General features: G+C 34.4%; 3 protein-coding genes and 1 long non-coding RNA gene across 11 annotated transcripts; 2 read left to right on the forward strand and 2 right to left on the reverse strand.

The window, feature by feature from the left end:
* Positions 1–136: 136 nt before the first annotated feature.
* Positions 137–5,888, forward strand: LOC126918092 (cholinesterase). Of its 5 annotated transcripts, XM_050725718.1 has the most exons (11): positions 137–374; positions 745–858; positions 943–1,430; positions 1,599–2,757; positions 2,826–3,016; positions 3,090–3,276; positions 3,341–3,446; positions 3,592–3,787; positions 3,887–4,002; positions 4,190–4,218; positions 4,461–4,681. In XM_050725718.1, exons 3-11 carry the CDS (start codon positions 1,167–1,169, stop codon positions 4,535–4,537), a joined length of 2,325 nt encoding a protein of 774 aa, XP_050581675.1. In that variant the 5' UTR covers positions 137–374; positions 745–858; positions 943–1,166; the 3' UTR covers positions 4,538–4,681. The 5 variants fall into 5 exon arrangements, with proteins under 5 accessions (XP_050581675.1, XP_050581676.1, XP_050581672.1 ...); XM_050725719.1 differs by lacking the exon at positions 4,190–4,218 and having other exon boundaries at positions 3,887–4,012; positions 4,461–4,606; XM_050725715.1 differs by lacking the exon at positions 4,190–4,218 and having other exon boundaries at positions 140–374; positions 4,461–5,888.
* On the forward strand, positions 5,831–9,917 carry LOC126917502 (armadillo repeat-containing protein 3). Its single transcript, XM_050724407.1, has 13 exons — positions 5,831–5,851; positions 5,932–6,194; positions 6,382–6,706; positions 6,798–6,965; positions 7,047–7,250; positions 7,381–7,543; positions 7,610–7,728; positions 7,798–7,956; positions 8,342–8,547; positions 8,634–8,737; positions 8,805–8,976; positions 9,041–9,356; positions 9,473–9,917. Exons 1-13 carry the CDS (start codon positions 5,831–5,833, stop codon positions 9,755–9,757), a joined length of 2,505 nt encoding a protein of 834 aa, XP_050580364.1. The 3' UTR covers positions 9,758–9,917.
* Positions 9,745–14,613, reverse strand: LOC126918101 (protein eiger). Of its 4 annotated transcripts, none has more exons than XM_050725734.1 (5): positions 14,470–14,613; positions 13,142–14,356; positions 11,190–11,764; positions 10,486–10,945; positions 9,745–10,354 (listed from the first exon to the last, which is right to left on the reverse strand). In XM_050725734.1, exons 2-5 carry the CDS (start codon positions 13,505–13,507, stop codon positions 10,175–10,177), a joined length of 1,581 nt encoding a protein of 526 aa, XP_050581691.1. In that variant the 5' UTR covers positions 13,508–14,356; positions 14,470–14,613; the 3' UTR covers positions 9,745–10,174. The 4 variants fall into 4 exon arrangements, with proteins under 4 accessions (XP_050581691.1, XP_050581692.1, XP_050581690.1 ...); XM_050725735.1 differs by having other exon boundaries at positions 14,504–14,603; XM_050725733.1 differs by having other exon boundaries at positions 13,142–13,863; positions 14,176–14,595.
* On the reverse strand, positions 11,771–13,023 carry LOC126918125 (uncharacterized). The gene is made up of 3 exons (XR_007711232.1): positions 12,470–13,023; positions 12,335–12,392; positions 11,771–12,254 (listed from the first exon to the last, which is right to left on the reverse strand). It is a non-coding gene; the product is annotated as an uncharacterized LOC126918125 (long non-coding RNA).
* Positions 14,614–15,402: the final 789 nt, after the last annotated feature.

The following is a 15,402-nucleotide window of genomic DNA, read 5'->3' on the forward strand; positions in this document are numbered from 1 at the left end:
TTCAAAATTAAAGGTATCCAGTAACTACATTGAGGCAGAAAGTATTATATTTATAATTTATATTACGAAATTTTTTAGTAAGCTTATTAAATTGTTTAATGATTAACTATATTCTGATATTTAGAAAGCGACAAAAAATTGATATGAAGTAACGTTGTCAATGAGTATCACTGTTGTAATCTATTATATTTCCGGTAAAATTGCCGGAAGATAAGCGTATCCTTCGCACGAGCCAGTATGACTGAACTGTATATGTACATGTAGTACGAGTATGAGTACGAGTACGAGTACAACTCATCCGTTCACGCGACGGCATACTTGGACGATCACAGGGATCGTAGATCATACTGCTTGATAATTTCAGTATATAACAAGTAAGTATTTATTAGCGCGTGGGCAGTCGAATGCAGCGCGTATTTGCACGCGAGAGTAACATTACCGTTCAGTAGAGTTTGGATGTAACTCCGAGTAGCATTCGTGTTACAAATAATATTTTCGAAACATACCCAAATTCGCTATGTATCACGCAACTGCAATTCAATCTTATCAGTGAACTTGATTTTTATTAATTTCGCCGATTATTTTCATAAGGTTTCATTCTATGATATAATTTTACATTTATGGTTCGATGGTACATACGTTCATAAACATATTCAAAACAAAAAAATATAATGAAGTTAACATAAATCTACGAGAAGAAAAGTGTTTAAGGTGAATGATAACGTATCAGTATCGTTGTTACAGGATGCAAAAAATGGATTTCGATGTTTGGTAGTATTAGGAGCGGGAGGAACGATCGTTTTCGAACGTGACAGGCTACAGGGTGTTGGCTCATGCGCGTGTCAGTCCTTCGATTTCGTAAGTAGTACACGTGTGTAATAATTACCACATTCCGACCATTTAACCTTTCTTTTTTGTAATCAAAAATTTGTTTCTATTTAGTTTCAGAAGTGGTTTTCTTTCTCCATGCATGTTTTCGAAGAGAATATAAACGCTGGTGAGATTTTACTTTCATCGCGGCTTTCGCTTTTCTCCGCTTCATCAAGAGTTTCCTGAAAGACCGAGTTCCTCGCATTACTGCGTGCCTGTAGAAGTGTCACATGTGTATACACACTGACAAACCACATCTGTCTGTCTGGTGAAACACCAATACGCACGCGGGCAAGATGGCCGCATATACTTTATACTCGTCGATTGGACGCGTTTGTTTTTATCTGTGCTTCCTCGCAATTACGGTGTTGTGTCAGGAACAAATACCCCCGGGTAGTCGGTATTACAGTCGCGATGGAGTATATGTGCCTCAAACCGGACCAGATCACCGAACCGACACTTATGTTTACAAAGATAGAAGGTATGGGTATCGTCCTAGTTACTGGGATTCTGTTTACAGAGGACCCACCAGAGCACCAGATAGTCGGTACCTTTACGAGGTAAAATAATACAAGTAATACAATTCTCCTACTATTTTTTTTTACTAGAAAAATTGCATGATATCTTTTAAAAAGTAATGACACGTAATGATACATTCAATTTGTATTTATATTAGTAAATAAACTTGGTAAAAGATTATAATTAGAAAACGATTGTCATTTTTTAAGCATACAACTTCAAGACTCCCTTTACCTGGTATATTGGGTGGTTGGCGAGAAGATCTTCAAGGAAGAAAGAGGTCTGATTCTAAAAATCTACCTATAGATGTTACTGTGACCACAGCTTATGGACAAGTGCAAGGATTTAAAGTTTATTTATATGATGATCCACAAGCAAGGCATAGGCCCTGGAGTTTACCAGTTGAAAGGGTTACAAAGCATGTTAATGTATTCCTTGGTATTCCTTATGCTATGCCGCCTATAAAGGAAGGTCGATTTAAACCACCCAAAACTCATAAAGGTTGGCAATTACTGCAAGCTGTTGATTGGGGACCAGCTTGTCCTCAGCCCAGTGCATATACTGGTGCTACTAAAGGAATCCGTGATGTGGATGAAGACTGTTTATATTTGAATATTTTTACACCAGATATTAGCTCTGGTTTAGCTAAGCTATACCCAGTAATGTTCTATATTCATGGTGGAGAATTTACTCATGGAGCAAGCAATTTGTTTCCAGCTCACATGTTGGCTGCATTTTACGATGTAGTAGTTGTTTCTATTAACTATCGACTAGGAGCTCTAGGATTTCTAAGTACAGGAGATGAGAATAGCCCTGGAAATTATGGAATTTTGGATCAAGCTATGGCATTGAGGTGGGTGTATGATAATATCAGAGCTTTTAATGGTAATCCTGATGCAATAACTCTTTTTGGACCTGGTGCTGGAGCAGCAAGTGCTGGATTATTAATGGTTGCACCTAAAACCAGAGATATGGTATCAAAAGTGATAGCTCAATCAGGTTCTGCATTGGCAGATTGGGCTGTCATAGCAGATAAATACAGGGCACAGAATACATCTAAAGTATATGCAGAATCACTAGGCTGTAGCATAGAAAGCAGCTGGAGATTGGTGCAGTGTTTGAAGAATGGCAGATCCTTTTTTGAACTTGGTAATTCTGAATTAAAGCAACACATTGGAATGTTTCCTTGGGCTCCTGTATTGGATACTAATTTCACAGTACCAAGTGACAATTGGTACGAAGATTGGAGAGAAACAGATTGGCGCTTCTTTGTGGAAACACCTGAAGAAAGCATAAAAAGTCATAAATTTACAGATAACTTAGCATATATGGCTGGTGTAACTACTCAGGAAGCAGCATTCCTTATATGTATGTAATTCGAAACCTTTGCAATCTTATAAATTTTTACGAATTAATAAACATTTCATTCTTCCTAGATAACAATGCCACATTAGCCAAGAATCAGTATATTATAGATGCGGAATCATTCGATCAGAAAATTTGGGAACTTGTTCTCAAATACAACTACACTCTAAATTCTCAAGGAGTTTATGAAGCTATAAAATACATGTACACATATTGGCCAGATCCGACTAATATTACCCACATTCGCGATCAGTATATTAATGTAAGTTGTACGCTATGTGTATATAATTTGACTCTTTAATTATATGTATATTTCTATAATGTTAAATTTTCAGCTGTTGACTGATTTTCACTATGTTGCTCCTTTTGATAAAATAGCAAAACTTTTGGTAGAAAAACGTGTACCTACATATCTGTATGTGCTAAATACAACTGTAGAAGCATTAACATTACCACAGTGGCGAAGTGTTTCTCACAACACAGAACTTCTTTGGCTAACAGGGGCACCTTTCATGGATGTTGGTAAGAATACAATAATTCAGAGTTTTTCATTAACAATATGATTATCAAGCTACTATCTTTTCAGAATTCTTCCCTCAAAAATGGAAGTTGAAGCGTGACATGTGGACAGACAACGATCGCAATATGAGTCACTTTTTCATGAAAGCGTATGCAAATTTTGCAACGTATGGGTAAGTTTTATAACTTTTATAATTTTTATAATTTTATAACTTTATTTTGTGCTTATATTATTTATAATGTATATATATATTATTATTATAATATTATTTATAATGTATCTTGTATCTGTGTAATACATATGTCTTCCTTTTTTAGAAATCCGACACCATCGCAAATTTTGGGTTTGCATTTTGATGTTGCTAAGCCTGGACAATTACGGTATTTGAACATTAATACTACTTACAATAGCTCAATTTTATTGAATTACCGACAAACTGAAAGTGCCTTCTGGTCTATGTATTTACCAACGGTTATTGGTCGTTTGGTACCTACATATCCTCCAGTTACTGAAGTAAGAACACTATATACCCCCTTTCATAAAATATTATTAAACAATTTTATAAAATATTCTTAGTATAAATATTCTATTCATTTATGTTTATTATTATAGTATTGGTGGGAGCCAAAAGAACCTCTACAAATTGCCTTTTGGTCTGTTTCCACTGCGTGTCTATTGTTAATCGTGCTTTCCGTAGTATGCTGTATGCTTTGGCGCAATGCCAAAAGGTAAGAAAAGGTAAACAGAACCAACCCCATATGACCACATCATTTAACCGCATAGTGCACGAGGGTGATGGTTCTGGCTTCATAAACGTTATAGAAATTGCATACGAAGTTTATACAAGGGAATATAATTAACACAATCTTTAAACATATTTTTCATTAATCTTACCTTTACTTGTAATTCATGCAGCAAAACAAAGGCTGCCAGATTATACGCAGGTAATTAAAATAGTTTTTACATGCAACAGTGTACATATTTCATTGCACAGCTTTAAATATGGACAAGGAACTTCTTGAATTTATTAACAAAAAGAAACAAGTTAATTAGATAGGAAAATCACAATTTTTGGTGATACTACTATGTAGAATTAACTTTTTTATTTTTTAATTATTATTATTAGATAATCACTTTTAGCAGTAATAAATTCTTTTACTGTCTTTTCTTGTATTCTTGTGTCCAGACAATCTGACCATTACTACAGCGGAGACATCCTCATGGTGCGAGACGACGAACCTTCGGAGGGAATCGAGAATATGACTCGTACTTCGAAGGAGAACATCCACGAATATCGTGACACACCACCTGTCAGATCTAGGATACCGCGGCAAAATGAATCAAAGCTTCAAGAACGATTGTCGCATAATCGTAAATTTAGTTCTACTCCATCGCTAAGGAGTAATTCTAATATCTCGCTGAAAGATATGCGTTCGGAAGGATTTGTTACCAGTTCACCAAATGGACAACCTAGATTAAGCAAAGCTATAAGCCAGTCCTCATTACCTAAAAGTAAAAGCAAAACACATTTAGTTCAAGGTGTTCCACAAACAGCGGTATGATATCTTTTTTTGAAGTATTATTTTTCTACCTGTAGCTACTTCATTTATTTTTTTGAAGAAAAGCTAGCTTCTGATGTCTAAAAGATGTCTAAAATCAAAAATATAGGTTTTTAAACAATATGTGTTCATATATATATATATGCAAGATGTTTTTTAATATGATTATTTTCAGATATTAAAAAACATTGCACATAGAAAACTGAGGTTAATGTTATAAGACTTGGCTAAATGTTTCGTCTGTCCACGATAATGTTATTGTATTAATATTGCATTGTACATATAGATACACATATTTTATACTTTTTTATGTTAATTTTTATCGTTATAAGCATCGGTATACGAAATCTATTTTTTACCGAAAGCCATGCACGTCACGATAGTAATATATATTATGTAATAATATATCATAATATAATTACTTTGAGAACAATTTAATAGTTTAAACAATGTAGAGTGTTTTTATATCGTTTTTTACCATAAAAGTTGCAAATATAATACATGTTAAAATATATTTATGTATTCCGATATTTTTATAGTATTAATAAGAAACACGTGTAGTCGTCGAATCGATCTCACTATTACCGATGTTATGATTTCGATAGTATAAGTCTTTTAATATATTCTAGTATTTTACAGTACCTAATATAGAGATATATTATTATATCTCATGCGAGGAAGTTTATGTATTTTATAGTATATAAGATCTCTATCTTTTACGAAAAAGAATATTATACGTACTATTACAAATGCATTTAAATTAAGAAGTATGAATGTATTGTATTAGAAAAAGAACACCGTTAGAATAAGATCTTTCAATTAAAGAACACCGTGCAAGCAACATACGAGCTTTTAAAAATCCTACGAAATTCAATTGCGGCAATATTCGTATCATACATTTTATTCATTGGATATTATTACAAATATTCAGTGTAGAACTCTATAAATCATGATAAACATAAACAATTTTTCAACTTCTACTGAGAGATAAAAAAGTATGGGACCAAAACATGTAAAAGTAAGATTTAAACAATTAAAAATACATATATTCTGTTTTTCCTTCTTTTTTATATATTAAATACAGAAAATTATGTGTAGAAATGTGTATCCAATGGTAAAACACGAGTGGACCGAGAACAGCAAACGAAGAACCAGTTCGATCCTCTCCGTTTAGAGGTGAAATATCCTGGAACAGCGATATTATTGCTGCAATGTCAGGAAAAGCCTATTCTGTTAGCTGCAGCGGCAGCTTTGGCAAAATTTGGTAGCAAATGTCAGGAGAACCTAGAAGTTTTGTTTGATCTTGAAATTGTAGATAGCGTGATACTATTGATTACACATGAGGATTTGTTTACACGAAGGTTTAAGTTCGTTATTCTTTTTCTTTGATTTCTTAATTTTTATATTTTCTATAAAACATAAAAAGTATCAAAAAAGATAAAAATATAATTATCAATTTTTATATTTAATATCGATAATATTTAATATGTATAAAAGTAATATTTTTAAATGTTATCTAATTGTAATTTTTAAAATAAAATAAAATAGATTCGCAGCAAAATTGTTGGCCGAAATGGTAGCCATCTCCAATGTCCGTGATTTCCTGTTGGATGCCGATTATTATATCCCGCACTTCATTAAAGTCCTTATCAACGAACAGGATATCTTCATGCATGAATTCTCTTCCTTGATCCTAGCAGAAATGACTAAAGACATGTTTGGAGCAGCACAATTACTAAAACAGTGTCAGGATATGAACTTCCTATTCGAAAGACTTCAATCACCAGATCCTGATGTGAAGAAGAACACCATGCAAATTATATATAATCTATTACAAGATCCTGTGGGAGCGAAGGAGATCATTGAGACTAAGGTTCATTAGGATAACAAGTTAAACGATCCATTTTGTAAAATTCCTTTCACGCTTGCGAGATTAATTTTAAAGAAAACCTGTAATTTTTCAGAATTTTAACATGGAACTCATCTACGAGCTTTTTAACTCCCCATATACTGAGATTCAGAAGCTTGCACTCAATATAGTGACCGATCTAGTACGAAGAAATAAAGATGATTATCTGCACGATCACTTTCGGCGCACGAATGGACTTGAAGTTTTATTGAAATTTTTGGATGTAAGATATTCTTGAAACTGAAGAAGATCCTTCTATCTGGTACCTCTAAGTTTCATGAAGATACATCTTGTACTTATTTAGAACATCGAGTGGGAAGATCTTCATATGGATGCACTCCGGATCCTCTGCTTTGCCTGCGACAATCCCACAACAGCAGAATTGTTCAACGACATCGGCGGTATCAAACAGATATTAAAGTACATAGAAGACACATCACACTCAAAGCTTTTTATGGAAGCTCTGGATATAGCTGTCCGTTTATCACACACGTCTAGGGGCAGAAAAGTAATACATGCAATTTAAGGAAACTAATTTTAAAAATTCATCTAGTTTAGTACAAACTGTAGACATTTTTGAAACTCACATCTCCTTATCTAATACTATTTTATTTATTGCTGATGCGTTTCTTGTAAAGGCCTTATATACCTATGGCGTCGTCGATTATTTATTGCGTACATTAATGGGGAACGTACAAGCTAACATGTATGAAATCAGTTGTCATGGTATCGGTATGATGACTCTGTACAATCCAGCAGCTAAGGAATTAACTGCTAGCAATTGCGTGAAACATGTTCTAGGTAGATTGAAAAAATCAATTTTCTTGAAATCAATACGTAGTACAATAATTCACGATATCGTTCCAGATGTATTAAAGAACGAAAATTTGAAATTTTCCGCTAGACAGGCGGCTTTATTCGCTTTAAATCAACTGCTGAAGTGCGACGTGAAGAATTGTCAAGAATTATTAGACATTCACGGACAGGTAATCTTATGCGTGCAAGTAGCAAACTGTTTACTTTAACAAAGAATATTTTAAGAATATTATCCTCAGAATTATTTGTTATGGCTGATGAAACAAACGGGGGGAAAAGTCCCTGTTGAAATTCTGGTTGGAGTTATAGAATGCATCATTACAATAGCAAGAAATCAGGCTTTGAGAGATACTATAATTACAGGAGATATCATCGATGCCATATGTGCATCTTTCGAAGTATACGTTTGCTTTAATATATATTTAATTTGCATAATATTTATACGTATGTCATAACTCAGTAAAATTTTAATTTTTAAATCGAGGAAAACTTAATTCCATAGTTCGTTTGATTAACAGTTGAGCTGTATATCGATGAATGATTTCAAAATCGCTTGCTGTAAAGCTTTGTCCACCATGTGTATCGAGAAGATCGGGAAGCAAGAATTTCTGAAGGCTCAGGGGCCTGAAAGATTGTATAATCTATTGTGCGACGTTAAATCGATCCCGATAAGGAACGCAGCCGCCCAATTGATTCAATTATTATGCGCGGATCCGGTTCTGGCAGATACTTTCGTCTCCGCCAGATATTTAAATTAGTGAGGCTAACATGAAATATGTACAGACGCAATTTCATCGTACGATTTACGAAAATGATAATTATAGCATGCTGAACAACCGATCGACGGCGCGAGTAGTTCCTTCATGGGACACATGTATAGAAGTCTTATTTGACGCGCACTTGCCGATCAAGTTCGCTTTAACTGGACGACTTTCTTTGCATGACATCACACGAGATGGATTTTATGTACTGCGAAGAAACGTCTGCGCGTATGATATTTTTAGAATCTTTACCTATTTTATTTTATACTTCCTTGCTTCGTTTTATACTTTAATTTTGTCTTAATCTTAACCAGTTTTCCCATATTGGATGATATTTTCCGATTCAAGTTCTGCCCCTTGGAACCTATCTACGTGGTTAATTGCATTCGTGAGGAACTACATGAATCGAACTCGGAAGGTGAACAGCATTATTTATCTTCCTCTTTCTTCATTAAGTGTAATGAAATTGTTGTTTCTTTTTTCAGAGGGCAAACAAGAGAATACACATACTGTCAATAAGAGAAACGTTTTCTTGTCCCAGGCAATATTACATTTAACGATGGATTCCAAATTTGGTCGTCTACAGTGTGATTCATATCTCTATGATTACATAGAATTGTTTAAATGCAAGTTAATCGCCGCGGAGTCGAAAGACGTGTAAGAAAATTATTCTAAGTTTTTCTCCGCGTGAATCCTATAAGTATCATGGTTTTTCATTCAGGGTGTCAAAGACGACACAAGGATTTGTAAATATTAACTACGTGGCCTCGCGTGCTAAGATGCTGGCCAAGTTTGTGGTCCAACAAATGTCAGGTCCGGATCCTCTAATCAGATGCGTGGACCACCAGCTAGAAATTCATTTGAAGGAAATCAAAGAAAGCATAGAAACTAGTGTAATCCCGTTGGGAATGTTGAGAGTTGGTTCCTATCTCGAAAGAGCCTTGCTTTTCAAAGTAATCGCTGATAGAGTACATTTACCAGCAGCTTTGGTACGAGGACAGTATGGAAAAGCCTGGATCGAAATTGCAGTCCCGGAGGTAGAGGATTTTGAGTTTTTATTTCTCTTTGTTTTAAGTCTAGATAAGATATTTTGATTGTTTAGTAACGTTCTAATCCTTATAATTAGTTTCTGAGCGTAGGATATTTTTACTAGGTGAGAGTTCCAATTGAGGAAGAGACTTTTCACTGTTATCTAAAGAGAGAGCTATCTTGCCCAGAAGTTATCACAATCAATGAACCCGTAAAAGAATACCCTCAAAAATGCGAAGATTCAAGTCCTATTCTCGAAGATCATTGTTCATCGAATTTCCCAACGAAATTATTAAAACCGAATTTTATCGTTGATTTGATGGACTGTCCCGGAGACTTGTTGCCAATTGGCAGTAATCGTGCCAGATTATACTGTGAAAAAAAATTAGCCTGCGATACTGTGTGTTAGAATATGCGTCACAATCGTATCGCAAGATTTATTTTATTTGGATACATCAGTTATAAGATCTTAATCTAGTTTTTTTCTCACTTGCACTCTCACTATCTTTGGACTCTGTAGAAAATTGGCGGTTTCAAAAACTGCTTAACAATAAAACGCAAAAATCTTATTTACAGCGGTAATATACATTCATGGGCAGAAATAGATCCATTGGTCTTTAATTAACAAAGTTGACCCGCGTCTATTTTCATTAAATATCGACAATAGCTGAAACAAACGCTTTACGGTATCATTGCTGAACGCTCAATAAATTACTTTTTATTAAAGTAAGATAAGCACTTCGTTTTTTAAGAGATTCACTCGTGATAAGTGCATATTAATGTTTGATTATGATTATTACTACTATCTTCAAATAATCGATCACTGCTATGGCCTTCTTAGTTCCCCAAGTTTCACTAGTCCGAAGAAACTGTTTTCCTTGTCGAAAATGGCGAATCTCGGCGAACTGGCCTCTTTGAAAACTAAAACGTCTTGTTTTTTGAGCCGTGTCAGTTGTGCCGAAAAACAGGTCTGGCTAATGTTACGTGAGTGACCAGAGTTATCAATCTACAAACATTAATTATAATCATTTTTTCTTCTTAAAGAAATGCTATAAATACTGAAAGTAACGATAACATTATAAATATTCAATTTTAAAGCTAGATTATCTTTTTTTTTAGATATGATATTCCTCTTACCATGCATTGAAGAATAGGCCGACCGTTCACCACCAGATGAAATCCAATTTCATCATGATCATCATTGTAATGAATCTGCGCGTAAACTAGATATAATCCTGTTTCGTAAATGGTAACATTCCCGTCATCAGACATGCTGAAGTATTCGCCCATACCAAGATCAGTTACCCAATCACTTGGTTTCCAAGCCTTAAACGTACTACCGCCATGACGAATTCTCCCATTTCCAGCATAATAGTCTGATCCTGAGGCTTTACTCCGATCTCCATCAAAATGAATAGCAACTATTTTTCGAGAGAGATTCATATTCTTTCGAAATCTGTGAGAAATCTTTGCGGAATGGTTCGTGACACCTTGCACAGTAATCTTGTTATGTTTCGAAGGAGATGTGTCGGTGGTATCTAAAGACGAGTGGGTATTATATTTCTTTGGTGGATGCCTACTAGAAACGACAATAGACCTGCGAGAAACAAACAAATGAAAGTGCTTGAGTCACTCTTACGTGCATTCTTACGTTCTGCTAAGAGTACTGAACAATATTTTCCCGCTTTGAATTTGTATATTGATATAACTAAGTTTAACAGAACTTTACAATAATATTAAATATTAGTGGTTCATGAAATTTTCAGCAATTTCTAATATTGAATTCTTATTAATTTCTAGGTAAAATTGTGTCTACTATATTATAAAATATTGCAACTAACGTGTTTTGTTGGTCATCAATGCTTCTGTCATCCAGCATCTCTTTAGAACCAGAACTAGAAGCAACCGTTCCCTTCGTGTGATTTTTAGAAGAATGTCTTCTGACAAATGATCTCTTAGAATTATGGTTTTCTTCGTCAATCGACCGTTTACGCTTCAAGCTCATCTTCCAGTTCAAAAAATGATCCTTTACATTATCTGTACCTAGTACATCTCGCTTTCGTTTAGTATTATTTTCATGACTTTCCGATTTCCCTTCCAGGACCTTCTTTTCTTGATAACGCTCCCGATCTACGTTCTTGTAACTCTTCATCGATTCTTGATTATATTTGACCTCGATCTTGTGCGCTGTTGCTAACTTCAACAATGTTTTATCTGCATTGAGCTCTGGTGAAGAGGGCACAGGAGCAATTGTTGACGAGGAATCAGGGATATCGGACGGCCTAGCACCGAATACCGGAGAGTAATCGTGCGAAGAAAACGTGTCATCGTCATAATTCGAGTCGTAATCAGCATTGTCGATATCCGCTTCGTCTGGATCATCATCATCATCATCGTTGTACATTTCGGTGTACAACTGTGAACAGACAATCATTATCACTATTCATTATCATTGAATAGTTAATGTTTAATGATATCTATTATACCAAAGAATATTTATCTTTATACTTTAAAATAAGTTTCTTATACGATATAAAAATAAATATATTTATCAGTATTTTCAACGAAGAAAGAATCTTAGATGCTGCATCGATTAGAATGTTTACGTATCTTATAATAGACGCAATCAATGTATATTCGTTGAATATCCACCATTATGTAACGCGATGATGCCTTACGTCGTGAATCGAATGGGCATCAAATTCTGCGTAGAATTACATAATTCATGTAATAACTTTTCTATTGCATGACTCCTCGATGTCAATACGAATCGTCGAACAGGTCATCGAATCATTTTGTACCCGTGCACACGCAAGCACGTGGTCCGTTCTTTTATCTACGACCTTTAATGTCACCGGAGACCGATAACCTGATTTCTTTTATTATCCTCTTCATGTAACGCGAGCCTATTAAAGGAGAGCCATTGCAAGGTTATCACATAATTAATATCAATATAGCGAACCTTAGTGACGTTTCTGATACTGACTAATGTAATACAATTTGTTTATTTGATTTGATTTTTGGTCTATTTTTCTTCATTTTCCCTATAACGGAAGAAATATTTAATTTTACTAAAATTAGATCAGTTAGAATAAATATTAATTTAGAAAATGCTTGTTACTGTTATAAATTAGTGTTCATAAGATGATTCAGTGGTTCAGAACTTTAATTGTGCTTCTTAATCCTCGTCTTGTTACCTAAATCACTTAAACAAGGACTTCCTGTTTCTGTTAAGCATTTTTTGGTAAGATATAAATTTCTCTATTTTCACTGGGATGTGTTATATCATTATCTAATTATTTGTTTGTTGATAATTCTTATCATCTATCTTGAATTAGGAAATGTATGCCTTAGAAAAAGGTGAGAAAGTTATAAGAAAAGGGAAACTTCTGAAATGAGATATAAAAAAGCCTTTGTGTAAAAATAACTAGAAAAAATAATTAGAACCTTGGATATTTTGGTACCAGAGATCCGAGAATCGTCAGGGCTATTATAAATAACGGTAAAGATGCCTTCGAAATGCGTAAACGAATTTCTTGCGTTCATTGTTTCCAAAAAGGACTTTAAATGACGTGAATCTTAGAAAAACTGATAAACTTAAGGAAGAAGAAATTATTATTCTATCAAGATACTCTTTGAAATCTTAATTTTGTAATCCGAATCTTTAAGATCAAGTTCCAATCTAAAAGTAATGTAAAAGATGAAAGAAACGATTTACACATAGTACCTGTGTAATTCTATCGCCACGTGATACATTCATTCTTATCCTTTTACTTATAAAAAAAACCATTACCTGTTCTTCGAAGGCTTTCAGTTCATTCAGTAGATCTTCTTTCACGAAGCGATGTTTCAAACTCTCTACACTTCGTTTTAGCTCTTCAATTTCCCGAGCATTAATCAAAGAACAATGGAACTTCCAACTTTCGAGACTCAAACAGAGAAGAGCTATTAACAGAGCCGTCACACTTAAAATCGTATTTCTATTCGGTCGAAATCGATGTTTGTTGAAGCCTTGTTCAAGGTCAGACGGAGAAATGCTTAGGTTTTCTCTGAAAACGCTAAGGAAAGATCGTGTTTCTTCTTTCACGTGTACGTCGTTCATCAGTTTCTGCTTCATCCTTGCAACCTTCGAATCTTCTTCGGATAACATGGAAGTCATTGTGCAAAAAAAAAAAAAAAGAAACTGGATACAGAGTTAGTCGTTAACGTTAATTATAAAAATCTAAATTACACTGCACTTTGCATAAAGTACTATTGATACCGTGCTTCTCTCCTTTTTCTATATTATTAGCTTTCTTAGTTCAAAGAATAATAAACAAGATCACACACAGCGTTCATGGTTTTTCAGTATAAACAATGTTACTACGATTCACAATGCACGCGAATTTCTGAAGCGTGTTGAATTTCTTTCCGCGTTATCATCGTATTATTTTATCGTCGTGGTGACATAATTGCTCTAAGAATTTGGCACAGTTGAAAAGAACGCTACTTTTCTATCTTCTAACTTCTGGCCCACTGTAATTGAAACAAACACCACAAAAGGCACCAGTTAATTAAATTACGAATTTTAACAGGCTTATTAGGCCCATTGAGGCAATAGTTTCAATATTTTTCTCCCTTTATTTATGTTTCTTAATTGAATAACCAGTATTTCACCTGATTCCACAATCTCAGAAGTTTACAATGATCTACGGCATTAAGTGGCCTGTGTGTGTATCCAGTCCTGACACTCTTTAAAACCTGTCCAGTGGGTTTTTTTCCTCTCTAAAAAACCTCGAGCAGGACCACAGGCAAGAGTAGTAAAGATTCGACCCTTTAGTTTCTTACCTGCATTGGCCTTTCTTTCTTCCCTTCTGTGACCTGACGTTATTCTCCTTTTGTTCCTCTCTATACGACCTGTGCCTCCGACGACCTAAGTTCCTTTATCTAATTGATCTTCTCAATTCTATCTTCTCATTCCTTTTATTTTTAGTCTTTTCACTTCTTTGATTCTTTGAATTTTTTCTTTCTGTGTGACGAATAATAAAATGTAACAAATCAAGAAACTCTGAAGTAATATTTAGAGTAAACGATGATTTGATTGATTGGCAAGTTTGATTTTTTAATAGAATTGATCATTACTGGAGAGGAAAGTATGGAATTTGTTCGTGAAGACCTGAGGCAGATGAAGAAACGACCACTGTTGCTTGACAGACTCAACCGTACTGGCTGGAAAGAACAGAAAGCGTACGAGTTTATCGCGGCAGCGCCTCTGGATCTCATTGTCAGTGGCGTAGATCAGTGAATCGTAGTTTCCATCTCCAATGTTTCAATGTTAAATTGATCATTATTATCCATCATTATTTCTTTTATTTTTAACGATCACTCACAAACTTATCAATATATAACTATTACATCTAATCATAAGCTGTTTGAATGATAATTGAATGTCCTGCGGTATTATTACACGTAAATTATAAATATGTATTTCTAAAAAAATATTTCAAATTTCTACTGCATTAAACAATGGAGTACAGAAAGATACTACAATAAACAAACTTCCTTAGAAATATAATAGAATTTAAAAAAGGCCTTTCTTACTATTATTTATAGTATTACGCATATTTTAAAGTCATTAATTTTTACCTTAAACATTGTCAAAGAAAATGCTCGAAGTCTTATCAAATAGTTAGCGATTATATGCATGTGTAACACAGGACTCTCAACCGTATTAAAAACAGTTGATCAAACTCGAAGCTTACAATCAATATGCTTCCGAACAGTAATTCGATCGTGTATATTACAATATGTTATATAAACGTATTCTGCAATATTGTTTATCTCGAAGGAACGTTTGAATGGTCAAGGACTGGGATGGTTTCCCATATGACTTTCCACGAAAAAATCCTCCAGTGTGGAATTTTATCGTCAACGGGCTCCACATTATTATTACAACCAGATATCTCCAATTCTGACTTTATTTGACGACCCGGAATCATTGAATTTGATACTTGCCGGCTCCAAGAACAGCCTCCTCCTGTGAAAAAACGTCGTGAGAACGAATCGAAGGAATTT

The sequence above is a fragment of the Bombus affinis genome, chromosome 6 (assembly GCF_024516045.1).
Source record: "Bombus affinis isolate iyBomAffi1 chromosome 6, iyBomAffi1.2, whole genome shotgun sequence".
NCBI lineage: Eukaryota > Metazoa > Arthropoda > Insecta > Hymenoptera > Apidae > Bombus > Bombus affinis.

What these genes read in the sequence shown, in the direction of transcription:
- LOC126918092 (XM_050725715.1), top strand. Translation starts at nt 1,167, where the DNA reads ATGGCCGCATATACTTTATACTCGTCGATTGGACGCGTTTGTTTTTAT. An exon ending in GGAAGCAGCATTCCTTATAT is followed by an intron (nt 2,758 to 2,825) that starts GTATGTAATTCG and finishes CATTCTTCCTAG; the next exon opens with ATAACAATGCCACATTAGCC. An exon ending in GGCACCTTTCATGGATGTTG is followed by an intron (nt 3,277 to 3,340) that starts GTAAGAATACAA and finishes CTATCTTTTCAG; the next exon opens with AATTCTTCCCTCAAAAATGG.
- LOC126918101 (XM_050725734.1), bottom strand. Translation starts at nt 13,507, where the DNA reads ATGACTTCCATGTTATCCGAAGAAGATTCGAAGGTTGCAAGGATGAAG. An exon ending in TGAAAGCCTTCGAAGAACAG is followed by an intron (nt 11,765 to 13,141) that starts GTAATGGTTTTT and finishes GTCTGTTCACAG; the next exon opens with TTGTACACCGAAATGTACAA. An exon ending in ATTGATGACCAACAAAACAC is followed by an intron (nt 10,946 to 11,189) that starts GTTAGTTGCAAT and finishes TGTTTCTCGCAG; the next exon opens with GTCTATTGTCGTTTCTAGTA.
- LOC126917502 (XM_050724407.1), top strand. Translation starts at nt 5,831, where the DNA reads ATGGGACCAAAACATGTAAAA. An exon ending in AGGAGATCATTGAGACTAAG is followed by an intron (nt 6,707 to 6,797) that starts GTTCATTAGGAT and finishes GTAATTTTTCAG; the next exon opens with AATTTTAACATGGAACTCAT. An exon ending in CCATATGTGCATCTTTCGAA is followed by an intron (nt 7,957 to 8,341) that starts GTATACGTTTGC and finishes AAATATGTACAG; the next exon opens with ACGCAATTTCATCGTACGAT.